At 47.4% G+C, this 27,457-nt stretch overlaps 2 protein-coding genes across 7 annotated transcripts in view; both read left to right on the top strand.

The window, feature by feature from the left end:
- Window positions 1-1,691: 1,691 nt before the first annotated feature.
- abhd17ab (abhydrolase domain containing 17A, depalmitoylase b) lies at window positions 1,692-13,028 on the top strand. Of its 6 annotated transcripts, none has more exons than XM_081707981.1 (5): window positions 1,692-1,989; window positions 2,692-3,064; window positions 4,329-4,523; window positions 5,239-5,418; window positions 6,764-7,301. In XM_081707981.1, exons 2-5 carry the CDS (start codon window positions 2,700-2,702, stop codon window positions 6,852-6,854), a joined length of 831 nt encoding a protein of 276 aa, XP_081564107.1. In that variant the 5' UTR covers window positions 1,692-1,989; window positions 2,692-2,699; the 3' UTR covers window positions 6,855-7,301. The 6 variants fall into 6 exon arrangements, with proteins under 6 accessions (XP_081564107.1, XP_081564108.1, XP_026880147.1 ...); XM_081707982.1 differs by lacking the exon at window positions 6,764-7,301 and adding an exon at window positions 7,388-7,734 and having other exon boundaries at window positions 1,693-1,989; XM_027024346.3 differs by lacking the exon at window positions 6,764-7,301 and adding an exon at window positions 9,450-13,028 and having other exon boundaries at window positions 1,694-1,973.
- A 9,525-nt stretch (window positions 13,029-22,553) lies between these two features.
- The window catches only part of sema6bb (sema domain, transmembrane domain (TM), and cytoplasmic domain, (semaphorin) 6Bb), a 117,164-nt gene continuing 112,260 nt past the window's right edge, over window positions 22,554-27,457 (top strand). The window contains exon 1 of the mRNA XM_035521968.2: window positions 22,554-23,647. The gene's annotated coding sequence lies outside the window, so the exon portion shown is untranslated. The remainder of the gene's footprint in view (window positions 23,648-27,457) is intronic.

Genomic DNA, 27,457 nt, shown 5'->3' with positions numbered 1-27,457 from the left:
AGGAACTGATTTTGGGGCCTAAATAATTATACATGGATATATGATTAGTTTAATTTGTGCCTAACATAAGTGTTTTGGTTTTTTTTTGGTTTTTTTTTTTTGGTTTTTTTTGAGATATCATTTTTGTTTTGTTTTGGTCCACTGCCATGGTCTAGGTCTGGCAGTACTGCTCCAGCAGGTCTAGGGTCCAGATTTGGCAGTGCTGCTCCAGCAGGTCCAGGGTCCAGGTCTGGCAGTAATGCTCCTGTAGGTCCAGGTCTGGCAGTACTGCTCCAGCAGGTCCACAGTCCAGGTCTGGCAGTACTGCTTCAGCAGATCCAGAGTCCAGGTCTGGCAGTACTGCTCCAGCAGATCCAGAGTCCAGGTCTGGCAGTACTGCTCCATTAGGTCCAGGTCTGGCAGTACTTCTCCAGTAAGTCCAGGGTCCAGGTCTAGCAGTACTGTTCCAGCAGGTCCAGGGTTGCTGCATCTCCTGCTCTGTGAGGGACAGAAGAACTGGGTCATCTGCAAAGTGCAAGAATTTGATCCGAGTCGTGCAGAGTGAGACCAGGAACGTAAACCGTTCTAACATTGTTGCAAATTCATTTGTGTAAATGTTAAATAGAGTTGGACTTAAGCACTACACACTGCTGAGAGAGGAAATCTGTTTATTGCCATTTTTATGCCACACTTATATACATTGTTTTAATTAGGTCATATGTTTTATCCCCTATACCACTTAAACACTTTTTTTTAGAAGAGTTTGTGCAAAATAGAATAAAAAGCCTCCACTGAAGCATGCAAATATTTAGGTTTTATTTTAGGTATCCTAGTTTTCTGTTAAGGTGTATATTGTGTAATATGTAATTCACCAGTAATTTGGTAAAAATCCAATTTGAGTCCAACTCAAAACATTGTGATAAATTGAATTTCTTGAATTTAAGATTCTCTCACTCTCTATCCCTCTTTCTTTCTCCCTCCCTCTCTCTACCTCTCTCTTACTCTATTCCTCTCACTATATCCCTTTCTCTTTCTATCCCCCTCTCTCACACTCTATCCCTTTCTCTCTCTATCCCTGTCTCTCTCTCCCTCTCTCAACTCTATCCCCCTCTCTCACACTCTATCCCTTTCTCACTATCCCCCTCTCACTCTATCCCTTTCTCTCTATCCTTCTCTCACTCTCTATCCCTTTCCCACTATCCCTCTTTCTCTCTATCCCTTTCTCTCTGTCCCTCTCTCTCTCTCTCTCTCTCTCTCTCTATCCCTTTCTATCCCAGGAAATCTCAGTAGAGGAGTGTCAGTATTCCTTTCCTTGTCTCCACCCTTTTCTCGCAAGCTTACTCCATTTTCTTTGTTTTTCTTCTTCAAGGTGCTGGCTCTGAGAAGTATATAAACATCTTAGAAAATTAGATGGTGAAAGTGCTCTGAAATACCACGCAGACAAACGCAATTTTGTGTGATTTATGGTGGCATTCTGTCTTTATTACTCTTACTCCAAACATGTCTCCTGATCAGCAAGCAAAGTAATTATTTCATACAAAGAGTCAGAAGCCATTAGTATAGCTCTTAAAACACTTTGATCGGTGATAAAGGAACGGTCACATCAAATGTTTGTAGTTTCTACGTGACTTTGGTTTGGTTTTATTAATTTTTTTCTCCAGCTGTCAAGTTTGGCTTTTCACGACGTAAGCGAATGTGCTAAGCTCCGCCCCTCGTGTCGGCGTCATTTCCGGGTGCGGTAGAGTAGGAGTGAGGAAAAAAAACACTGTTCACGGATCTTAAGATAAGATTAATAAATGACAGTACGATACGCAGTGAACGGCTATTTAGCTAAACGTCTAAACTCAGCCATACTCATGTCTGGTCTGAGGTCCACACGCCTGCTCCACGGTGGTTTCTGATCTGAGGAGGTGGTTTTCAGGTCCGTAGGTTAGCTAGCTGGCTAGCCTAGCTGCTTAGCGAGACGCGTGGAAGTCCGGCTTTGGCAGGCTGAGGTGAAGAAAACGACACGTATGTTCATCACCTGTATGTACTGACATACCTGTTAGTTATTGTGAGTTTCCTTTTTACCCGAGGGTGCGTTCAGATGTAGCCAGCAGCCAGCGGAGTTGGTAAAATCGCGCTAGCTGGTGAGGACCAGCACAGCTCCGGGCTGGCGGCAGCGATATTGGTGGTTGTGTACACAGCTACTGCGTGTCTACAGCCCAACTTTAGTACTTAGGGACTTGTTAAAGACTATTTGGGAGTTTAACTTGCCTGCTGTTTTCGTGGTGCCTGTCCTAACTAGCTTAGCTAACCCCCGTATTCACACGTCTGTAGGGTTACGTTTCCTTTCCATCGTAATTATTTATGACGGACAGGGGAAGATCAGAGCCGACGGGTAGAAATGAGAGGCCGCACGAAGTCACTTAATTTTCTGTAAAACATGGGTACATTCATTCTTTGGTGAAAATGTGTTTCCAAAAGTTTATTTGTTGCATTTCTTGGTCCTCCCTATATAACGCATGGTAACCGTTTGTGTGTGTGTGTGTGTTTGTACAATATTTTGAGTAATTGAATTGGGTAAATATCAATAACTTCTTCATTCATAGTATTAAGGTGTTCAGTTTTGTAATCACAGGATTCTAGACAGGGCGTAAGTGACATCAGGTCACTCAGAGCGCGCTCAGCGGCTCCGACTGACCGCGCGCTCTCGTCCCTTTCTCCTTCCAGAGTCAACGATGAATGGACTGTCAGTCAGTGAGCTGTGTTGCCTCTTCTGTTGCCCCCCTTGCCCGAGCCGCATAGCTGCCAAGCTCGCGTTCCTGCCCCCTGAGCCTACCTATGCCCTCCTGCCGGACCTCGAATCCGCCACGGTGCCCACTGGCTCCACCACAGGCTCCAGTCTCCGCTCCAGGGGTGGAGGTGGGACAGGTGGAGGTGGAGGAGCTGTGTCAGCGGAGGGCCGATGGAAACTTCACCTGATGGAGCGGGCGGAGTTCCAGTACTCGCAGCGAGAGCTGGACGTCACCGAAGTGTTCTTGACACGGACGAGCCGCGGGAACAGAGTGGGCTGCATGTATATCCGCTGCTCCCCCACCGCAAGGTGAGGCACAGATGCCCTGGGGGGGTGAACCGAGGCAGGGCCATCACAGCGCTGGGGTTGAGGGCAGGGCCGGGCTATCTAGAGCCATAAATCCCATTTACAATGACCTTTAGACCGGAGTTAAACATGGGCTAGTCTAAATCTAAGGATTGAGAGTCTGGTCATAGATCTGACCATAGCTTGGTCATTCAGTGTATAGAGACCTGGGTTGAGTGACTAACCAGGTGTTGCATGGTTAACATTGCCAGCTGACCACATGGTCGGTGATGGGCTGCTTGCTATGTAGCTAGTAGCTCAACATTATAAAAGCAAATACCTGAATAAGACACGACTTAAACAGGTCGTTGGCATAATACAGTAAAAGGCAGTAATGAGCAGTAACACTGTTGGCCCTAAGGATGACATTACTCTGCCTCATCCAGTGATAAGATCAGTCCATACCACATCTGATTGATAAGCTAAATCCTTGGCTGATCATTCACGACTGTATGAGAAGTGGGTGTTGGTCTGTTTTGTAGTGTGGTATAGTTAGTGTTATAGCCTTAAGGAATAGTTCATTTAACATGTGTTATTGACATAAATGACATGATCTTGATGGTTTTGAAGGGTAGGGCATTCTGCCTGGTTACCTTCTGATTACTCGACTAGTAATCAGAAGGTTGTTGGTTCAAGCCCCACCAAGTTGTCACTGTTGGGCCCCTGAGCAAGACCCTTAACCCTCAATTACTTAAGTTCTGTTCAGTCAGCATTGCAAGTAGCTTTGGATAAAAGCATTAGCTAAATGCCATAAATGCACTTGATTCTGTTGCCCAGATCATCCATTCTCCACTTTTTGTGCTGGTTTCTGAACGTCTCAGTGTGCGTGGTCTGTTTCAAAGTTCTATTACTCAGACACTACCGGGATAACTAAGGGAAATGGTTAATGACGACTCTGGTGTGTTTGAGCAGCTGCACTGCTGAGATGGCAAACGGTGACTCCACTACACTCGCCTCGTCATTGACGACATGTTTATGCTTCTGGCGGGTTCATTTCACACACACGTCTCTGTTGTAGGTTTAACGTTTGCTCTACGTTGAGGCGTTGGTGCTGTCGGAGGCGGGGCCTCGTCCTGAGAGGCAGGCTTCCTGCCAATCCCGGAACTGTAGTGTGTGTGGTGTGTGGAGGGGTGCTTGTGTATATATGTGTGCGCCTGCGCCCCAGACCCAGACAGGTGAAGTGCGTCTCTGCGTGTGGCTCATGTCTCCTCATGTTTTGCCCTGCCAGGTTCACCGTGCTCTTTTCTCACGGTAACGCTGTGGATCTGGGCCAGATGAGCAGCTTCTACATCGGCCTGGGGACTCGCATCAACTGCAATATCTTCTCCTACGACTACTCGGGTTACGGCGTAAGCTCGGGCAAACCGTCCGAGAAGAACCTGTACGCAGACATTGATGCAGCGTGGCATGCCCTGCGCACACGGTAATGCTCAGTACACTCACACACACACACACACACACACATGCTCACACTCACACAAACTGCTGCAGTAAGAAGGAAGGAGTGAGCAGGGCGTGACCTCTGTTATTTGCAGTTATGCAGAGTATAATAATGGTTGTGACGCACAGACAGACGCGCTGCTGTGGCTTAAAGAGGCTACACAGACCCACTGTGCGCCGGTACTACCGTGCTGTTTGTCTGTGCCCACACCACAGACTCCAAAGCACAGGCACTGACACGGTTTGATGTGAGAACCTCACCGTGCCTGGTGGAAAAGTCAGCGCAGTAACTGGAAGGCTGCAGTTGCACTGCAGCAGGAAACACTCGACTCATGTTCCCTTTCCTTGTTTACCAGATCAGATATACATGTTTTGACAGAATGTGGGTCACATGACCATGTGCTGAAATGACTGCGGTGGACTTGATGCGCGGTCAAAACTGATTTGATTCCATCCAGTCTAATGTGACCCTTTTTTCCCCGTTTACACATACTTATTGAAATCCAGTCAGATTGGATTTGTGTGCATGTGCATTCGCGCATGCGTGCGTATGTGCATGTATGCATATATGTGTGTGTGCCTGAGTTTGTGTGTGTGTGTGCGCACGCGTGCGTGCCTGGGAGTACCTGTGTGTGTGTGTGTGTGTGTGTGTGTGTCAGAATCCAGCTCATGGCATCTGCCCTCTCTGTCCTGCACAGGTATGGCATCAGCCCTGAGAACATAATCCTGTATGGGCAGAGCATTGGCACGGTGCCCACAGTGGACCTGGCATCGCGGTATGAGTGCGCTGCTGTGGTCCTCCACTCACCCCTCACCTCGGGCATGAGGGTGGCCTTCCCTGACACCAAGAAGACCTACTGCTTCGACGCCTTCCCCAAGTGAGTGGTAAACCCTGCCCTCACCCTAAACTCGCCTGGTGCCAGCCACCAGGATTAATGCACCAGCCCTGCTACATGACGGGAAGTTGCACCAGTGTAGATCCCAGCTGGTGGACAGTGATGGCTTTTTTTTAACAGCAGACCGATCTGGACCCCAAAATGCATTCTGTTTTTGGCAAGAATCTGGCATCAGGCGTTAGCTTGTGTAATTGGGCTGAAACGTGTGTCGAGTGACTTCACCCCAGCTGGAGGGCTTTGGTCCCTCACGGCTACTGCTGGGGTGGAGAGAGAAGAGCGAGTGGCATTGTGGGGGCACAGCTGCTGTTTTTGGAAGCCAGTGATTAACGTGTGGCTGTGGGGGCTGATTGCAGTCATCCAGTGATCAGGCAGTGGTAGCCCAGTGGTTAAGGTACTGGACTAGTAATTGGAAGTAATTGCCAATTCAAGTCCCACCACAGCCAGGTTACCTCTGTTGGGGGGGGGGACCTGAGCAAGACCCCTAACCCTCAATTACTCAAGATTGTGTTTAGTCATAATTGTAATTTGCTTTGGATAAAAGTGTTGGGTAAATGTTGGGTTTGTCTTGCTGGGTTGCAGAATGTCAGTGGTTGGACTATGTGTAACTGTGCTGTTGGGTTGACTGTGAGGCTGTGTCATTGGTTAGACTGTGTGTCGTGATGTTGGGGTGAGTGTGTGTGTGCGCTAGTGGGAGTTAAACACATGGTGACGATGCAGCTGTCAGCAGAGCCCCTCTGTTTATTGTCAGCGCTTGGCCAACAGTTGGTTGGACCCCCCCCCCCCCCCCCCCATCACATTGTGGAGTCTATTTGTTTCTCCAGCTGTTTAGCTGTTTGTTCACACACGCACGCATGCACACACTGCACTTGTGTGTTGGGCTCTGTATTAAGGTTTGCAGACGCGTACACACACACACTCATGTAGTGCTGCTAATCTACACATCCATCCTCAAGCTTGTAAATAAAACACAGAAGTACAGTTTGGCTCTGCCAGTCTGTACAAGTTCACTACTAGGGGTCACTACTAGGGTTGTCACAATATATTGGTTTCAATACCAAGTGTAGTATCATGATTCTCTATCGTGTTACTAAAGTGTTATCACAATACTGAATTTTTTTTACTCAGCAGTGTTGGTACAAACCTCAAAGGTGCAGAGTTTTTTAACAGTGTTTGAACATTTTGAAGGAAAACCATGACAACCCCTCTGAAGCTGTTTTGGATTAAACCACGCAGGGAAATTGCAGCCACCATTACCAAATTCTTAACGGGTATTTTTTATTCTTCTTCGTTCTTGTCTGCTGCCTGCTAAAGCAGCATTTGCACACAGACCTGCTCGTGTGCGTTGTCTTTTCATCCTTGTCCACACAGCCCTGGTGCTCCAGCCCTCTCTCAACTCAGACGGGCCGCCAAGGCTGTGACGTCACTACCCAACACACAGTCTACGCAACGCTACAGCCTCACACACAGTCTACCCAACACCACTGCCTCACACAGTCTACCCAACAGTCTACCTAATGCCACGGCCTCATACTGTCTACCCAATGCCACTGTCTCACACAGTCTACCCAACCCACACTGTCTGTCCAACACACACACACACACCCACTGTCTACCCAATGCCACAGCCTCACACAGTCTACCCAACACACAGTCTACCCAATGCCACAGCCTCACACACAGTCTACCAAATGTCCCAAATATCAAGTCTTTCCATTGATTGAACATAAAAAATGTTTATTGGACTGACAACCATATTTTAAATTAAAAATTTTTTAATCAATTCAAAGCTGTTAGCATGCTAAATACAGCAAGTAAAATAAGTAAATAAACGAAATACTTCAAACAGTTCCCTTCTGATATTACTGTCACATTAGTTTATTTGCTTGTTTAAGGTTCTTGGCCAAGAAATGCAGTGTGTTCTGTGTGTTGTTCTGTGTGTGTCGTTCTCCAGATTAAATCCTAGGTACTGTACACTTGTTTTGATGCTCAGCTAGAAGCAGGAATGCACAGATGTGCTTGAAACTGAGGGAGTGAGGTGGAAGTTCAGAGTTCAGAGCCACGGTGGCGCTTCTGTGGGCGTCGTGCACCTGCGAACTACTGTGCACAGAAGCCTCTGCACATTGGCATTTATAAAACCAAAACTCTTCATTCTACATTTGATAAGTGTTTTACACAATTTCTGTTCATTCTCATTTCTACTGTCATGCGCTAAAAGTGCAAACAGCTGCGCTGCTTCCAGAGCTTCCCCCGCTCTGCTCAGGCTAAACGCCTTACACACTTTTATTTGAACAACTAGATTAAATAAATGTCAACATTAATGTTTCCTTGTTGTCATTTTGACAATATGTTTAATTGCGAAAATATTTACTGTGACGTTGTTACTGGAGGTACATTTTCAGCACTGTGCGTTTGGTTAGTGTGCGATTTGTGCAGTTTTTGTAGCACATATATCTGCTTCCTCGCCTGTACCCTGAGGAAGGATAAACGGTGAGTAGAACGTTCACGACTTTGGGGTTGTGCTGTACACCCCGTCTCCATTTTAAACGATGTTCATGGTTTAACAATTACTGGTTTAATAGTGAATGTGATGGAAATGCAAAAGCGTCTCATGAGTTCACGTGGCAAGACGAGGAATTGGCTTTTCCCTGACTGTGCTGAGAGCCAAGCGGCTGGTGTTGCCTGTTACAGCAGAAGGCTTTAGACCACCTTTTACATCCTTGTTTTAGTCATGTGACTTTTGTCGTGTCTGTTGTTTGTCATGCGTGTTGTCTGTTCTAGTTGTGTGTTTTAGTCATGTCTGTTGGTGTTGTGTTTTAGTTGTCTGTTTTTTAGTCATGTCTGTTGTTTTAGTTGTGTCTGTCTTAATTTTGTGTGTGTAAGTTGTCTGCTGGCTGTTCATAGAGCTGCTCCACCTATCTGGTGGGCTGAGATTTGTTATTGAAATCTGGCCTCATACCCCTCGGGCAGTAGACATATTTAAGAGTAATTTCCTGGTGAATGCACACATTTATTCTGAAGTTTTCATTTCCGAGTTGAGTCCTGTTGGAGCTCCTACTCCGTTCAGAACATGGGCGAATGAGACCTTTGATTGATAAACATCATTATTCTCTAGAGCATTGACTAAAACCAACATATATTACGTTATATTCTAACACGCCTGGTACCTTGGCCTTACCTTACACACTCTGAAATCTTCAAAGCCTGCTATGTGTCAGTTCTTCAGTGACGAAGGCTACATGTCCACTTTCTGTTTTAAACATGTCATTTGCGCTAAAAATGAAATAAATAAACTTGTAGTGGTGCTGCTAGGGAGCGCATACTAGATTATTAAAAGGCAAATAGCCGTTTAGTAAATGTAATAGAGATGATGACTGAGTGTATATTGGTGCACGTTAGTGCTCTGCAACATTTACCGGACTAATGAGCTGCAGTGCTTGCTCAGCACTCAGCCGCCTTGCCTTCGCTTTTTAAAACTGCCCGCACCCCTCCTTCCTGCCCCCACCCCTCCTTCCTGTCTGCCTGTCTGTCGATTCAGAGGTGTGTCAGACGTCTGCTTGCCCACGTGGTGCCCGGGGCCTCAGCTGTTCCTTTTAATCAGTGACGTAGGCCAACCCCCCCCCCCCCCCCCCCAACTGCGCACGTGAGGGATGTTGAGGCCGTACTGGTGCCAACACCTGTCACCCGTTTGAGCCAGTGCAGCATGTGCACTGTTGATTCACTTCATCAGGCTGCAGTATTGAAAGCATCGAACCATTTGCCATGTGGTAATGTTTGGGGGGGTGGACCTTCTGATGCCTCTTGCCCTTCTGTTCCCTGCTGGGTGTCCCTGCTTGTCCTTACACTTCCATTTCTGCATATAGTTCTGTGAAAACCACCCAATTGCCTTTCTCACCGTTCTCTCACATAAACGCCCTTTCGCCCACTCAGTTCAGCTTGTTCCAGTGTCCTGCTTGATCATTCACCTTTACCCCCCTCTCTCTCTTCTCCCCTCCCCTTCTCCCTCTCTTTTCCAGCATTGAGAAAGTGTCTAAGATCACGTCTCCGGTGCTGATCATCCACGGTACAGAGGACGAGGTGATCGACTTCTCGCACGGCTTGGCGCTGTACGAGCGCTGCCCCAAGGCGGTGGAGCCGCTGTGGGTGGAGGGGGCGGGCCACAACGACATCGAACTGTACAGCCAGTACCTTGAGCGCCTGCGCAGGTTCATTGGCCAGGAACTGGCCAACCAGCACACCTGAGAACTCGACTGAGACCGCACCTCCGCACAGATCTCCCCCCTCATCTCTCTCTCTCTCTGATCTCCATCTCTCTCCCCATCACTCAGTCCTTCACACTGTCTCTCTCTCTCTGTTTTCTTCTCTGTCTCTCAGGCCCACTGCTCCAGTGAGGGGGGGTGGGGGGCAGTGGATTCATCCTCCTCTTTCTGAGCAGACATTGTTTCATGTTTGGAACTTCGTGCAGTGGAGGTTTATCTCTTATGGTCTTTTTCCTCCGTGTGTGTGTGTGTGTGTGTGTGTGTGTGTGTGTGTGTGCTTTCTGTTCACTGCTTCTCCTGTGAGGGGCAACACAGAGAACCCAGCCAGTTTTGACACTTGACCTCCGTGCTGGTAAACGAACTCTAGGAGGGACCAGTTAGCCTTGTGCTAACTGAGCTGTGCTACCTTTCATACATTATTAAGCACATGGTCATTTTGAGGAAAGTGAGAAGAAGTGAGGTTTGTGCCGTGGGGTGGAGGGGGAGGAGTCAGTGTGGTGTGTGAGGTCGCAGCCAGCCCGTCCTGCCTTCCTTTCACCTGTGGCTTAGCTGACCCTCATGGGCACGAGGGTTGACTAGTGATCCTGACAGGAGTGACCTGAAGGGTCTAAGACCATCGCACCTGCCCATTTTGTCACCTTATCCACGGGCAGGTTTACTTTCCTGTTGTTTTGTCCTTTTTTGTTTGTTTTGGGGTCTTTTTTTTTTTTTGTCAATATGTGAGAGATAAATACTAGTCCTCACAAGGGTAAAAGAAGAACTGTGTATTTAAGTGTAAAAAAGACAATTATTAGATCCTAGAAGGGGTGTGTGTGCGCATGCATGTATGTGTGTGTGTGTGTGTGTGTTCGCGCGCGCATGTGTGTGGTTCTCTCTGGGTCCTGGCCTCTGTCCTATGTGGTCTCTTTGTGGCAAAGCTGCAGTAACTGTGAGTGATGGGGCGTGTGAAATTGAGCCCTGCTACCCTCAGGCACGGCTAAGTTGTAGCGTCTCTGGCTATTGTGAGAGCGTCATACTCATCTCAGGCTACCGTGTCAGCCCGGCCAGTAGCTCCGTACGGACCAGTGCTCCCATTCTCCCATCACTGCCCTGAGGCAGTGTTGACTCTTTCATTTCCCATGAACCCTTTCCCACCTGCAGCTCCAGTATGCAAAGTTCGCTCACCTCCCGAGCGCTCTCATCCTGTCTGAACAAAGGTGGGATTATGAAGATAAGGGCATAGAAGCAGGTCTGAACCCCTACTGCTGTGCTCAGTGATGCTCAAATCTTTCTTCTTATCTGATCTAGTCCTCAATCCTTGTGCTCTAAAACGGTGGTGTTGTGGAATGGGGGGGGAGTCATGGGAGCAGCATCAGTAAAGGTGAGTCGTTTGTCTCCTGGACAAACACCTTCCTGTTTCTTTAGGTTGCACAGGCAGGTCTCCAGGTCAGCTTTGTTTACCTTTCAGATTCGAGTCAAAATTCACAATTTCTGTCCTTTGTGTTTTACTCATTATTAATCGTCTTGTGTAGATACTGAGATCGAGAAATATCACAGCACGCCATTGTAAAATAAGATCTTCAACCGTTGGCTCTCTCGTACCAAATGGTGACATGAATTAGCTGACCAATGACATGTGCACAAACCAGACTGACATTCTGCGATCCTTAATTCGTCACCCTGTCACATACTTAGAAGCTTATGAAACCTTATGTTTAGTTATGAGTGTTACTAAAAGGGGCTTAAATCCTCATATGTGAAGAGATTTAGTTTTTTTCCTGCCGTGGCTGAGGTGATGCCTGGTTACGGCCGTTTTTAATGAGTAGACGTACATGGAGATGAGCTGAGAGAACTGAAGCTCTCCTGCTGCAGTAATAGCCCTGGAGTGCAAATCTGGGTCAGTCTGTTTTACACCCAGCTCAGGGAGCAGGGGAGGGACTCGGGTGCGCTAGCAGCTAATGATGACCACCTAACCTTGGTTGAGCTCCACACCCGGCCCGGCCCGCTCGGACCTAGGACGGTGTCTGTGTCTGACGGCAGACCCCCATTGGAGCATTATGGAACTGGAGCATTCGTGAACTGACAGTAATGGAGACGATGCCAATGTGTTTTCCAAGTGGCTTTTTTGTGTGCTGAGGAGAACATCATCCATTCCTAAACTCATTGAAGCCTGATTCAGCTTTTTAGCCACTTTTTAACACCGTCCCTTCACTAACATTTTTAAGATTACATTTACTCTCTCTGTGTGATCACAGTTCAGCAGTGAATTGCATGTGAAAAGGAGTTTGATCAAAAATTCTGACATACCAGGAAACGAGGGGTGGGCTGCTAACCACTGGTTAGTGATTAGCCATCACATCGATATTAGTGACGCTGGTCTTTTAGGTTGAGTCTGTTTAATTATACAGGATCCATGGCTCTGCATATCCGGGTCATTTCGAAGGTGATGTATTGGCCATGTGTTAGCGCAGTGTTTTGGCATGGAAGCCTCACTCATACAGAGCCAGCCACTAAATGAAGCTCACAGTTGTTTTCTCTTTCTGTCTGTGTGTGTGTAAAGGGGAGGAATAGGACACAAGTTTGGAAAACATGAGCAATATCGCAAAGGCCTTGGGATTGCAGGAAGGCTGTGTGTGTGGGAGCAGGAAGAACTGGGGCTGTTTCGAAGCTTTAGACCAACATTCAGAACTTTTGGAATTCCTTCCTTGTTTAAAGAAACTTAAGTTATACAAATGTCTTTTCTAAGTGCTCAGATGGATGTACTGTACACATTTACCAACGTGGACATGGACTCTGCTCGCGGTTTACATTTGGTTTGGTTTTCCTCCTTGGCGATGGGACTATGGGGCTTTTTAGGTGGCGTGTCACTGTTGTGTCCACTTATTGAATTGTTTATTATAAAATTGTTGTTTTTAGTTTTAAGAAATGTCTTTTTTTTTCCTTTTCCAGAATTGATTAAAAGAAATATTATCTTAGAAAATAAATTCATGAATTGATAATAGTTGTAAATCATTATTGTGATGCAATTAATAATAATATTTCTAATCCTGTTTGAAGTGCTCTTGTTTCTCCGTGCGCAACAGTACCATTTGGTTTAATCCTTTTTGCAGACGTTCTTGTTTGCCTTGAGATCCAGCAGTCTTTCTTCTTCCAAAAAAAAGGTTCCAACTAACATGTTGGGAAAGGGTGTCTGTGCGTCCACATTTGTTTGTTTGCCGGTGTCAGTTTTCCTCCAGTCTGGAGTGTCCGGAGAGCCCGTCTCTGGAGAGGATACGTCGTCATCTCAAATGCTAAGATTTATTTTGGTGATGTGAACAGGCTGACAGCAGTTCTCGCTAATAAATGACAATGTCTGGACATCACATGGTATATACCTTTTATATCTACAAATTTGCCCAAAACCTTTCACTTCTTAGACTGTGACGATGGGGTTTATCCATGTCTTTAATGTCCTCCTGTTAATCGTGTGTGTGTGTGTGTGTGTGTGTGTCTGTGTGTGTGTGTGTGTGTGTGTGAGACTGCCCGCCCGCATACACTTGTGCAGGGGAAGGAACACAAAGGATAGTTTAAGTGGTTTCCAACAGCAACAGATGCCCTCTGAGATCCACAACAAAAAGATTCACATCATCTGTCTTGTTTTAATTATTGGCCTGGTAACACTGACTGACCAGCCTTATAGTACAGACCCCAGGAGGTCAGACTTCCTACTGCAAACCGGAATTTAAACCTCTCTTTCTCTCTCGCCCTCTCCCTCCCTCCTCTCCACACACGTGCAGGCAGCTTTGATCCCACAAAGATTAAACCTCCCTGTTTCAAACCTCTCCAGGTGTTGACTGGCTGACAGGGGCCTCTCACTGGAATCCCAGCTCTGTAGGAGTGTAACCGGAAGATGAGCTGGCAGTACGTTTTTGAAACAGCTGCAGGAAGTGACATGTGAAGATGCCAGAGAACGTGGGCTGTGATCAGCTCACACCTAATGTTGGCGTAAGCTCGGTACATCACACTACCCTGATCATCGAGACTAACGGCATGGGGTTACTAAGAAAAGAAGAAAGAAAAGTGTTCTTAGCCTGAGGAGCTGAACTTCTTTACAAATCCACCTTGTTTTTATTTTAAAAAGGCGAACATGCCTTGGCCAGGTAGCTGCTGCCCTGCTTACCTGTTCAGGTTTTGCCTATGAGGAACTGGACCAGAACAAGAACCGGAATGGGCTGAGGTCAGGACCAAGAATGTCTTCCTGTTTCAGGTTCTGGGAGAGAGGCTATTATTTAAGTTTTGGGTGTTAGTTTATTACAGAGATTATGTGATTTCTCAGTGGCACATTTTTGGTACCATTAAGCACAGAAAAGGTGTCCTTCGTCAGCCTGGGTTCTCAGGTTGAGTGATAATGCTTGGTGTTGGTTGATGGTTCAAGTCTCCTCAGATGCTCTGTCAACCAGGTGACACAGTTCAAATCAGTTCACAGTTGTTTTATTTAGGCATTAATTCATAGTACAGAAACCCCCACAAATCTTGGTGGTAAACATTCAGACAAGAATAGGTAGTCCTGTTGTCTATCAAAAATATTTTGTTTCATATGTTTGGCTGAAACGATGAATATGCACATTCTGGAAATATGTAATGCAACGTAGAGACATTCCACATGTCGGTCACTGTAGAGGGCGCTCTTGCTCTGTTGTTGCATCCAGGTCAGAAATTTCCATCAGCCCTCATTGCGTTTGGCAAGCAGCCGTTTCTGATGTACCGTGGACAGACTGGAGCAGCATGATGAGGTCAGTGTTGTTAAATGCGTGGACACGGTGCTTGTTCACCCGCACAGCCCGGTGGTTGCAATGCTGATGACGTGCAGCGTCCACGCCACGCACTTGTGCCAGAAGTTCAGTCTGGACAGCCTCGTGCAGTGCGATACGTCATTCACCCGTGTGCCCGCCTGCAGCCACGCGCCCTTCACGTGATGTTTTTACTTTGCGTGTTTTAATTTTCTTCGGTTTCAGTGATTCCAACGACAAACTCAGTTCTTAATGATTACAGTAACATAAAGGCCATGTTTTCATGTAAAAGAGTAGACCTACATAAAACCTACACATATATAGTCCTGTGTGTATGAGAGAAATCACATTTAAAAATAAATGTCCTGCGACTACAATTTGACAAGCATGGTATGTATCAGAAATGTGCTCCTTTGGTTGTTTTGTGTGTTATCATTTGTTTTACATGTGTGGTCTTGTTTGTCTTGTGTTAACGTTTTCTACCCCTGCCACACACACGTGCGTGCACACAGCCTTGAAACCAGCAGTGTCTTCTGGTTCTGCTTTGCTCACCCTAAGCTTCAAGTCAATTGATCGTGGTCCAGATTGGCCTGGATGCAGAATAATTGAAGGTTATGACTGGAAATGGTCTTCTCCTCGTGGATACAGTTGCTCTGTCTTGCCACAGTCTCTGGTTATCACCACCTCGCGACCAAAGTAGCCAGTGTTTGATAGCGTGCAACTATCGACCCGTGCGCGTAATTACAACTGCGTAATACTGTCGGCAGCAGCCTAACCGCCGGTGGAGCCACACAAACACATCGCCGCATTGGCTCCAAGGCTTGCTTTACCCCGTTCCAGTTACTGTTCTGACAAGAATCCGTTAGAAAGTCGCCTTGACTGCTTTTTGTGCGTTTAGACGTCGTTTGTACGTAACTTAAGGGGCGATTCACCGCTGTTGGCGGCCACTGCTCACCTATTAATGGCATGGTTGAACTGACACTGGTTGGCTTGTTTCTTCATGGAATTCAGTTCCTCTTTTATCTAAGAAAAGAAAACACATTGAAGTTAAGGTAGGGTTTACAAGTGATCGGGCTTTAATCAGTATTGATCGTGGTTTTTCACTTTTCCTAAATGCCGTTAACATTAATTCGGTTCTTTTTTAAGGTCGGAGCAAGTTGCAGTGCAACAGTGGAACACTGTAACCATCTCCGTCTCATCACACACACACACACCTGAACACACATTTCCACCCAGCGACATTCCGTATCAGTATCAAAGGATACAGTAACAAATCATTGCAATGGTGAAACGCGATATGCAACTTCACCCCGAGACGATAAATCATTAAATAACATATCGCAACTCAACTTGGCCAGCTGATGCGGGGCTTAAACGTGAGCAGGAAATGTGCTTCATGTGGAACTAATTCAGTTTGTGAGTCCTGCTTCAGCAGAGATGTATAATTAACCTGCTTTTGGCTTTTTCTTCCTCCATCATCCAGATACGTCCCACTGAGCATTTCCCTTTTCAGCTAAAGACCTGGTTCTATTTCTGCAGTAAACATTAAGTTTTGATGCTTTGTTTAGTTTGGGTCTGTGCTACAACACTGGAGATCAGGTAAGGGGATGTTTCCAGAAGTAAAGATGCTCCTAATGAGAGCACTGAGGATCTAATCGCCTCTGCCCGAGTCGGTGATTCCTTAAAAATTTTATTTTTTGCATTTTGAGTCCCCTACGTGTCTTCAGAATTGCAAATGAAAACTCCATCAAGAATCGCCATTATTTATAGGCTGGAGCTTATTAACTTCATCCTGTGTTCACCCGACTTCTCTTGGTGTTTTGATCAGTGTGAAAGTTGAGAAAAACATGAACATTTCAAATCAGCCAGAGTTCAAGGCCAGGAACAACGGCTAAACTGGGAATTTAAAATCCAGGAATGCTTTAAAGTCCTCCCCCACAGCACATCAGATGAGAATTTATGGACGGGAATTTGCTGTTTGTTTTCATGGTCGGTGTACGTAACTTCACGGAACACTCTCACGCGCAGCTTCTTGGAACGTGTCCAGTTTTAGGACACAAACAGAAGTTGCAGCATTACACCCCACTGCCTTCAGTTGGCTTTACTGCGGCAGTGGGCCTCTCAGAACACGCGTTCCACTCTCCTCCCTGATCACAGCCCTCTTTAGGTAAAGTACAACAACTGCATTCAGAGGAGTAAAATGGGGCAGATACGCATCTGTTTATTAAGTGCTTTGAGATCCCCTGCATCTCTCTCTCTCTCTCTCTCTCTCTCTCTCTCTCTCTCTCTCTCTCTCTCTCTCTCTCTCTCTCTCACTCACTCACGCACACTCTCTCACTCACACTCTCTCTCTCTCTCTCTCTCTCACTCACTCAATCACTCATTCACACACACTTCTCCTAATGTGAAACCCACTCATGCCCCTTGCGGAGATGATGCACACTCGGGAATGTTCCTAATTGGCTGGTTGGTTGCCAGAGTATAATTTTAGTTTCATCCTTCCACACCTGAAGTTCAGCTTCTTGCCTCAAAGATATCACTTTTATTTGAGTGACAGGACTAAAACACACACAAAGGATATGTAATGTGATTAAGCCAAACACTTAGTTTTATTCAAATGTCGTTCTGTTTTGGCAGACAGGTTAGGAAGGCTGTGAGATTCCGTCCTATTTGTATCTGAGTAAATTTAACGTCGTTTGATTTGTATGTGAGAAGTGTACAATGCTCCAGAAGAACAGAGCTTCAGCAGTGTGGTGCACCAGCTCCTGCGCTTCCTGCCGCCTGGACATCCAGGCCTGGAGTTATGGCAGAGAGGAGCAGTGGTATCACAGTAGATGCTGGTGTTTCCTTCACTCGTGCACTCAGTGGAGCACCGTGGTCCCTCTGCCGTGTTTGGCAGTCCCGTGCTGTACTAGTCTCAAAGGCAAACACAAACACACATCATCTGTTTGCAGAAAATGTGGTGATGTGTATAGAACTGAATGAAAATATCCAACAATAAATGTCTGTAAACCAAAAACGAATATATTTTTTGACACATACAAGCAGTTTTGGTCAAATAAGTTGAGACACTTTTTGTGTTAAATTGAAAAACCTCTAATTCTCTTGACAAGTCCAAGTGTTCTGTTATTTAACCTCCAACCTCAGTACTTGGCAAAGCTTCCTTTCACATTTCTTGAGTCGCTCTTATCCAGAGCAACTCACAAAAGTGCTTTAGTTGTCTACTTATAGCAGCTTCAACTAATGCAAATGGGTTAGAGTCAAAAATACTCTTAACCTAGCCACTGCCAGAACCGAAACTGAGAGTCTTAAATGACACAACCCATCACCACACAACAGTATAATGTACTACACAATACTGTACAGCGCAACACAAAATACTGTACAACACAACACTATACAGTTCTGTAATGCACTTTAATGAACTTTAGCCTTGTTAACCTCTAATAAATGCTTTCTGTGAGGGCAGACGAGTGTCTGAGAAATCTGTAGACCCCGTGAGGAATCTTTGCCCGTTTGTCTTGTGCAGAAGCTTCCAGAGGTGTGATGGCTTCTGTGCTGCTGCGTCTCTTTAAATCCCACCAGAGGTTTTCCAGCGGGTTTAACGCGGAGACGGAGAATGTCACTCCAGGACACTCCGGGACTGATTCCTTAACCGAGCTGTGCTTGACTTGGAAGTGTGTTGGGATCGTTATTGCCTTGATGGAAAACTTGAATTATGATCAAGGATCAAATTCACCACAGTAGGTTAAACATTCCTGCTCCAAATGGCTTGTTATTGCCATGTTGCAAACCACAGGGTCGGGTTAACAGTTCCTGCAGCAGACAACCCTCCCCACCTCAGTGACTACCCTCGCCCTTCGTCGTGGGGATAGTGTTCCTCTTGCCCTTCTTGGATCAAACAGGCCGCTGATCCTTATGCTCCAGTTCAGTTGTGTCACTCTGCAGAACCGTGTGAACTTCCGTACCATGCTCCCAGTGGTGTCTAAGAACGGTCAGGGTCTTGAAGTGCGAGAAAGGTTCTCACAGCTTTGGTTAGAGTTCACTAGTGTCCAGTATGTTTGTAACGCACCTCGAGCGCGTCACTGGCCGATTTCTAGCTCAACATATCGCAGCTAGAGTACGGGACGAGTCTCCTGTTGAGTTAATCATGTTGTAACCAAACTTTAGGTCACACAGACTAGCAGTAGGTCTTACAGGCAGTAACATTATACAGGGGTTGGAACGTGAAAATATCCTGCTACTCTAAATTACATCATTCATTCTTGTTCATTTTCTGTATAGTTCAACTGATAGACTTAACTTTTCTGCAGAGCGGGATTTTTGTTTAAATGAAGTTGTAAATCTTCACTTTGCTGTGACCCCGTACAGACCTGTTAATCATATCTCTGCTCTGCCTCTCCGGCTCTCCAGCTCCGCTCCGGTCGGTCATCATCCCCTCACACACACCCACGTGCAGAGTTGGACTGGTGGTGGACATGACAGTTCTTCCTTCTCACACTAATATCTCGGCGGGCTGGCCGACCAGTCCAAACCGGTGCAGGTTTGTCAGAACTGGATTTCTACCACGAGTCAAACAAATGTGTAATTAGTGTGTCTTCATGAAGATTGCCACCGAGCTCTGGGGGAGAGGGTGTAGTATTTGTTTTGATCTGTGTGTGTGCTTGTCGTTACAGCTCTGTACATAAGAACGAGAGTTTTGGCTCTCAGCCCTGCACCATAAACAGAGCGAGACCCTCTGCATCTATGCTCGTGCTCTCGGCTTTGGTCCTTCAAGTGTGAATTTTTGCCACAGGGCAGCGAGATATGGACAAAAAAAAAATCATATCGCACTTATTTAGCTGCATGTTGCGATTGTGATATTCCTCACACCATGTGAAATCACACTGACCGACTGGTGTGGCAGTGGCAGACTCTCATACTAACCTGCGTTACTTTTACTGAGACTTTATTTTAAATGGTTTGTTGGATCATGTGAAATCTGTGACTCATAAACACACCCAGAGATACTCATCTGTCATGTCTGGCATCGGTCTGGATACTCCCAGCACTTCAGAATAAAGGCTGTGATCTGATACACAGCTCGGCGCCCGAGACACACAGGAACCACCGAGCCTGAGGGCTGCAAACAGACTAACAACTGGATCCAGAGAGCTGATCAGGGCCAAGTTTCATGAAATCGCTGTAACATTAAGATCCCTGTAAATGAGAGACAGTTCTGTGTAATACTCACTCTACCATTTACAGATGATCTTTGTTTTATGATGCTTTTGGGAACACCAGGCCTGATTGTTACTGATACAGAGCAGTAAATTCGTTAAGTGTTAACAGTCCTGCAACACTAGAGTGTTGTCACTCATTGCTGCAGGCTACTCATTTTTTCTGAGATTTATAACAGCACCAACAACATGTTTAATTTATATGCCACCTTTCTCAAAACTAACACAATTCTCACACACACACACAAAGCCATAACAGGAAGAAAGTGAAAGCATTGAGTGAACAAGGATGTTCTGAGTTCAGGTGCTGAAATACTAAAAGACTTTAGTCCAGGCCAGGCGGGTTAAGGAGGTCGGTTCCAGGGGGCAGTGTGGGGCAGGAGAGGGCTAAAGATGAGGTCAGGGCAGCTACAGCGCTCTAGCTCGTGAGCTACAGTTCATGTTTGGTAATATTTATTTTTTATTACAGGAACACTTAAAGATTGGGTTTCCCACTTCAGAATCATTTAATTCATCTTTCAACTTTAAAAGAGGAGGTTCTGGCAACAGGACAATAACCTCGGCCTCTTTCTCAATCTTTACACATACCCACGAGAAAAAGGATCACTAATGTATGGTGTATTCGTGCGGGGATGTGGAAAAACAACACACTTCCTGTCTTGGTTACTAGCTGCTTGCCATCACAGGGAAACTGAGACATGATGTTCGGCTTGTGACTGCCTGTAACGCAGTTGAGCTTGATCATGTGCATTCTGGGTCCCAAGCAATGACAGACGGGCCCTTACAGAGCGAGCGGGTTTCTTTGTGATTAAGGCACACACCCAGATTTGCCCCTATTTTATGCCATCACCCACTCACATTTCCCACTGGCTGCTCATGCAAGGCCAGCGGGCTGCAGGCATGAGGTGTGCTGTCCGTACCTCGAGCTTCGGCTTTGGTTTAGATTCGCCAGCACGGAAGGCGTTCCTCGTGCCTCGAGCACGAATACAAGCCGAATAGTCTCTTCAAAGATCTGCCTCTAATAATCCACCTCGCACCGCTTTCCTGCCGGTCGAGGCTGAGTTTTGCACGTGGCTGTGTGGGATGAAAGCGAAGAACAACAACAACAACACGTTTTTTTATTTGGTTTCTTTGTTTGTTGTCAGTTCCTCATCTCGGGTCTAAGAAGGACTGAGATCAAATGGCAAACATGAACAAGGAGGGATCTGTCTGGTGAATTTGCCTCGAAGTTTCTTTGGCCTAATTTGGGACTTTTTTGGAGAACAAAGCGAAGGGGGAGTGTATGAAGTAGGGGTAGTTAGGCCTGCGTGAGCTCAGCTCCAGCGAGCTTAATTAGGGCGTTGCGAGTTCATACTCACGTAACAGCATATTCTTGCAATTGGTTAACGTTTCATTTTTATGAACCGAGTATTTTATTAACCCCCCTCTCTCTCTCTCCCTCCCTCTCTCTCTCTCTCCCTCCCTCTCTCTCTCTCACCCTCTCTCTCTCTCTCCCTCCCTCTCTCTCTCTCACCCTCTCTCTCTCTCTCCCTCCCTCTCTCTCTCTCTCTCTCACCCTCTCCCTCCCTCTCTCTCTCTCTCTCCCCCTCTCTCTCTCACCCTCTCTCTCCCTCTCCCTCCCTCTCTCCCTCTCACTCACCCTCTCTCTCTCTCTCCCTCCCTCTCTCCCTCTCCCTCCCTCTCTCTCTCCCTCACTCTCTCTCTCATTTATTATTCCTGTCCCTCCACTTTCCTGCTTCTAAATGTCCTCTGCATTTGTTAGTTCCACATCACATACTGTTTATCGAGCTAAATGTGCAGTTCAGATATTCAGATTGGGCGAAACATAAAGAACATCAGAAAAACAAGAGAGATGGAGGGAAGAGAGAGAGAAAGTATGAGTTAGTTCTCCTCCAGAAACAAAACCAAAGAACCTGCCAAAATTCTGAAAATCCCCCCCATACACACGCACGCGCATGCATACACTTTGGCAGTCATTCCCGACTAATGTTGCTTAGTTTCAGTGTTACGCTGACGTTTTGTCTCTCTCACACACACACACACACACACACACACACACAGAGAGGCTGCATTGTCTCACAGGTTTAACCCCAGTCGCCATTATTAGGTCATACTCTGGGGCTTTTGCAGGTGTGTGTGTGTGTGTGTGTGTGTGTGTGTGTGTGTGTGTGTGTGCGCGTGTGTGGTGGGGGGGGGGGGTAAGATCTCTTCTGCTTCCCGTGACGGCCGGAGGCGACGCTTTGTCTCCACCGCGATGATTTCACTTACAGCGCGCGGCGCGGGGGTTTGTCCTCGAGACTAGGTGCAGTCACCTATTGTAATCTGATCCCTTCAGTCACCTGAAATGTAACACGCTGAGCTCGCACACCTGCGCCCGCGCCGTTTCGGAAGCTCAAAGCTACTGAAGTCCTTCGCACGAGCGCGAACTGTCTGGAGTTCACGGAGACACTTTAATGCCATCACACTCCTCGTGCGATGATTGTCACGGTCCTCCTTTCTAATCCCACCGCTAATATGAATCATTTTCTTGGCGGTGACACTGACACTGTAGGCCCGTTAAACATGTTAAAGATCATCTGTCACGCAAGGTAACGGGATATGCGACACTACTGCAGATATCAAATATTACAATCATCCACAATATCCAGATTAACTGCTGACCGCCAAAAACCTGAACGAAAAAAACAATATTTGGCACCAAAATGAATTGAAGTGTTGAGGAGTGTGTTGGATGTACGTCATGCATTAATAATGCTGTTCTTTGCAGTTGCTCGCACGTCTGTGACTCGGTCAGCGAGGCCGTAAAGAACCAGTAGACGTTTGCTCGTCGCTCGCGCTGCGGACTGCCGCGTGTGCGGCTCCGTGGCAGTTAGCGTTGTGACGCACGTGCACGTGCAGGGTAGACGAGGCTGCCGAGAGGTTCGGTTCGCTCGCGCTGAGTTATATCGCACTCCTAACAGGCACGCAGGAAGATCGCTCGTGCTGAGTTAAGTCCTGTAGTCCTTTTAGTAGGTAATGTTCATTTTGACATGAGCGCGCACTGTCGCGCGACCTACTAACGTCAGTCTCCGTAACTGTAATTATCAGAAGTGATTAACGACGAATTAATTCCGTTCCGTTCGCTGAGTTATTCTGCTTCGTGTTTTGCCATTGCGTTGGAATAGCTGAGAGAAAGAGAGAGAGAGAGAGAGAGAGGGCGATAGAGCTCACAAGCACCGCTCGATGTGTAAGTGACTGCAGTGATACCCAATAGGATCCTTGTTCTCTTTATTCTGAGTCAAAGCGCCTCGGCGCTGCGATAAACAACAGTCCACATCAGCGCACGGGACGAAACGTTCGCCTCCTGCTGGAACACCGGTCCCGGTCCGAGCTACGCACGGGCTCTGCGCCGCTGCCAAATAAAGAGCGAGCGAGTGAGCGAGGAGTCGCAGCGATGCCATCCTGCGCGCAAAAGCGGCAGCCACGCGCAGCCCCTCTCAGCACAAAATAACTATTGTGGGGGTCGAGGCGAGCGATAGCGCAACTGCCCCCGCGCACAGCAGGCGGGCGAGACAGATGTAGTCGTCATGTGTCACGGCTGGTTCGGTAGCACAGGGACCGACGCTCACCGTCCGTGAAGTCACCGGGCTGCTCCGGACGGCTGTCTGAAGCGCTGCACTACTGCAGATCCAGATCGGGATGCCATATATTAAGAACGTGCACACAAGAGCTCTGTGGCGCGCGCTTCTCTGGGGACAGGTGCTGTTGTGCGTGCTGGGGGGGTAGCTGGAGGACGGAAGAGCGAGCCGCTACACAGTTGTCTTGAGGATGTCACGGCGGCGGGGATCAGATCTGGACAGAGACAGGTGCGACAGCAGGAAGTGGCTTTGAAACGGCACGGTAACAGCGGACCCCTCCTCTTTTCGGTCATTCTGGAGCTTAGCGTGTGGGAGGCGAGATTCAAGTGAAGAGCCCAGAGAACCGGGTTTGCCCTCTACGATAGTTGCTGGTAAGTGTGCTTGTGCATCGCTGCCGAAGTCCCGGTCGGTGGCTCTATGTGCTGCGCTGCGAGGCGGAAATATCAGTCGCGCCGTATGCCGCCGCTTCACTGGGGACGCGAGCGCGTGCAACTCTGTGCCCGTGCAGTCTCGAAAACTGAGTCTGTTAGTTTATGCTCGCATACGCAAGTGTTTGAGGTCCTTTTATACAAACAGTTCACTTAACGCCACGCGGGGCGAGGAGGACGTCTCGAGTTAACTCGGTGTGTGCAGTTGTCAGAGGTTGTTTTGCTCTGGTTTGTTCGAGTCGTATATAATTCGGGTTATGCCTGCGAATGCACCACTGCACTTTAATCATGTGTGTAAACTAGGGAAACATCTCCCAACCTAATAAAATGGGTTTTTTATTTCGTTAGCTTTTAATCGTCAGTGTTGTTTGTGACTGCAGAGACAGGAGGGAGTTTGACAGCGAAAAGAGCGAGCCTTTTCTTGTCATAAGCATCATTTCATACCGATCATCTAAAAAAAAACTAAATTAGACGAAAAAAGGCACACGGACTGGTTTCATATAGCCTGATATTTGTTTATTGCTACGCAGTTGCTTGCAAGCGGTTCTGCATAACGTCTGCGTTTGAAGATTCCGCTGTGGAGCACGCGCTGGTCTATTTTAGCCAGTTTCTCCTCAGTCCGGGCTGTAAGCGCGTGCAGTTTGCTGCGCTGTGTTTGAGCGTCCGCGCACGTATGTTACTTTGTCCACTGCCACCACGCCTGTCCCTAGACGCGCGCGCGCGCGCGCTTTTCTTTGTCGCTAATGAAGTGGACTGTGGTGTCAGAATCGCAGTTTGCGCGGCGCTTTTCTCCGCGAGCCATACTTTACCCCTCAGCTTTCGCCGTCTCACTCAGGAATTTGCGGTTTTTTGCTGTGGTTCGTGGCTGTTTCAAATTCAAATCGCCATTGATTTTTCTTTTGTCAGTCTGTGAGGCTAGTGCGCTAGAAAAGGGGGAAACGGTGAGAGGAGTCCCCAAGGGTCAGGGCGAGCCAAAAGAAAGCGCGAGGAGAGGCGCGCGAGCGGAGACAGCTTCCCTCATCCGTAAGGGAAAACTAAGAAATAACTAGAAAACTAGAAAAGAGTTCCTCCTCCGGAGAAGTCCTATAGAAAATCAACCTATAGCGCTCTCTCTTTCTCTCTCTCTCTCTCCCTCCCTCCCACACGCTCTCACACACACACACACACACACACACACACAGACACACACACACACACACACACACACACACACACAGACACACACACACACACACACACACACACACACACACACACACACACACACACAGACAGAGCACTGCTTGGGGAGGGAGTTTCCCCTCATCTACAGTGTTTCCAGAGAAGACAGCCCAGTAACTCATTACACACACTCACATGGTCGGTGTTAAACACACACACACACACACACACACACACACTTTGGCTGGGTTACATTTCATAACAGTTCTATATCACTTCACTGTTGTCAGTGTTTAATTATATTCATTATATGAATTTATGCATTTGGGATCCAGAGTTTCTGGCAACAGCAGTGTTTGGGTGTGTGGGAACAACCGTGTGAGGGTGTGTGGGAACAGCAGTGTTTGGGTGTGAGAAGTTTTGCTGGAGGATTGGAGTCAGGACTGTGAGGGTTTGGGAGAGGTGTGGGGGTGTGGTAGGTGTGGGAGGTGTGGGAGGGGTGTGAGGACAACGTCCTGCAAAGGGGCAACCTCGAATGACCCCCATTGCTGACCACTGGTGTGTATTTGGGAGAGAGAGTGAAATGTAAAAGAGAGTGTGTGCTTGTGTGTGTGTGTGTCCTGAATAACCCCTCTGTTAGTCTGTGCTCCATTTCTCCAGTGGCTATGTTTCCACCCTCAAGCTGTGGCCACAGTGTCAGAGAACAGGTGCTGCAGTCAGAGGGGGTACACACACACACACACACACACACACACACACACAAACACAAACACACGCGCAAACACACACACAGGCACACATGCTTACACACAACATGCACAAACACATGTGCACAGTTAGGACTGTAGTCTATATAAAGGGCCAGCCCCTAACCAAACATCTCTCCTAAACACCACCCATAACCCCACCTGTCTCCTAAACACCACCCCTAACCCCACCTCTCTCCTAAACACCACCCCAACCCCACCTCTCTCTTAAACCCTTCCCCTAACCCCACCTCTCTCTTAAACCCCGCCCCTAGCCCCACCTCTTTCCTAAACACCGCCCATAACCCCACCTGTCTCCTAAACACCACCCCTAACCCCACCTCTCTCCTAAACACCACCCCAACCCCACCTCTCTCTTAAACCCTTCCCCTAACCCCACCTCTCTCTTACTCTCTCTTACACCCCGCCCCTAGCCCCACCTCTTTCCTAAACACCGCCCCTCACCCCACCTCTCTCCTAAACCCTGCCCCTAACCAAACCTCTCTCCTAAACACTGCCCCAACCCAACCTCTCTCCTAAACACCGCCTCTAAACCCCACCTCTCGCCTAAACCCCACCCCTAATCTCACCTCTCGTCTAAGCACCACCCCAAACCCCACCGCTCATCTAAACCCCGCCCCTAAACCTAGCTCCTAAACCCCGTCACTTTTCAGTTCATTTCAATTTAAAGATCAGTTCAGTTCAGTGTACAATATTGCCAAAGCTATAGACGTTCAGTTTGGGAAAGTCTGTCTGTCTGGCACACACACTTTTCCTCTGTCTGCTGTGTTTGTTGTTTTAACTTCTCTTATTTGCACCTCATTTTACATCTTTATGTCTTTTCGTGTTCCCTAAATGAATACTATTTCTCCTTGGCTCTCTGTTTCTTGCTCTCTCCTCATCCCTCTCTCTTTCTCTCTTTCACTCTGTCAGTGGGTTGTCATGCTGAAATACTCTTCCACTGGGATCCCAAAAGGGCCCAGTGGAGCGTGACAGAGTCACCACTTAGCCATAAGAGACATAGAGGGAGGACGAATACAGCCGGCTTGTCCCTCACGGACAGCATCAGTGTGTCCATCCGTATCCAGGGATTAGTGTGTTTGTCCACACACACACACACACACACACACACACACACACACACACACACACACACACACACACACACAATGTGTGTGCACCTTCCCCAACAAACAAACTTCAAGCCTGCATTTCAGAACGACAGCCATGGTGCTTTGTGATTCGCTCCACTGTTCTGGAATTTTCCGGAAAGTTCTGTGGCTGCTGCCGACCGACCGTGCATCTCAGTGAAGGAGGACGTGCATGGTTGCCATGGGAGCCATAAACAAGTTAACACTCCTTACTTCATTTACCAGGACCCTGGGGCGTCCTCGGGGTTAAACGCGTGCCCCACTCTGCCAGTAGGTGTCCTTATGGCAAGACGGAGGTCAAAGTGCCTTCCATTAAAATGAAATAACCCTCCCTCCCTCCTTCCATCCCGCCAAACATTTTTTCACTCGTTTACTGTCTCTCACTCCTTCTTCTCTCTATCCCCCACCACCATGTCACGTTTCATGAGAGAGCTAAAAAGAGAGAGAGGGGAGAGAAAGAATGACAGAGTGAGGATGAGAAAAGAGAAAAAGGAGAGCAGAGAACGAGAGAGGAAAGAAAGAGTTCTTCTCTATCTTCTGACACAGCCGATATGAGGTGTTGGCTGATGGATTTAATATCATTACCATCATACTCCAGCCCAGTGCGCCAATCCCAGCCAGTCCCAGCCAATCCCAGCCAGTCCCAACCAGTCCCAGCCAATCCCAGCCAGTCCCAGCCAATCCCAGCCAGTCCC

The sequence above is a fragment of the Electrophorus electricus genome, chromosome 25 (assembly GCF_041902795.1).
Source record: "Electrophorus electricus isolate QZ-2024a chromosome 25, ASM4190279v1, whole genome shotgun sequence".
Classification (NCBI taxonomy): domain Eukaryota; kingdom Metazoa; phylum Chordata; class Actinopteri; order Gymnotiformes; family Gymnotidae; genus Electrophorus; species Electrophorus electricus.
The sequence above is the reverse complement of the archived record's forward strand: the minus strand, read 5'-3'. Positions and strand labels throughout refer to the sequence as shown.

What these genes read in the sequence shown, in the direction of transcription:
- abhd17ab (XM_027024346.3), top strand. Translation starts at nt 2,700, where the DNA reads ATGAATGGACTGTCAGTCAGTGAGCTGTGTTGCCTCTTCTGTTGCCCC. An exon ending in TGGCATGCCCTGCGCACACG is followed by an intron (nt 4,524 to 5,238) that starts GTAATGCTCAGT and finishes TGTCCTGCACAG; the next exon opens with GTATGGCATCAGCCCTGAGA. An exon ending in TGCTTCGACGCCTTCCCCAA is followed by an intron (nt 5,419 to 9,449) that starts GTGAGTGGTAAA and finishes TCTCTTTTCCAG; the next exon opens with CATTGAGAAAGTGTCTAAGA.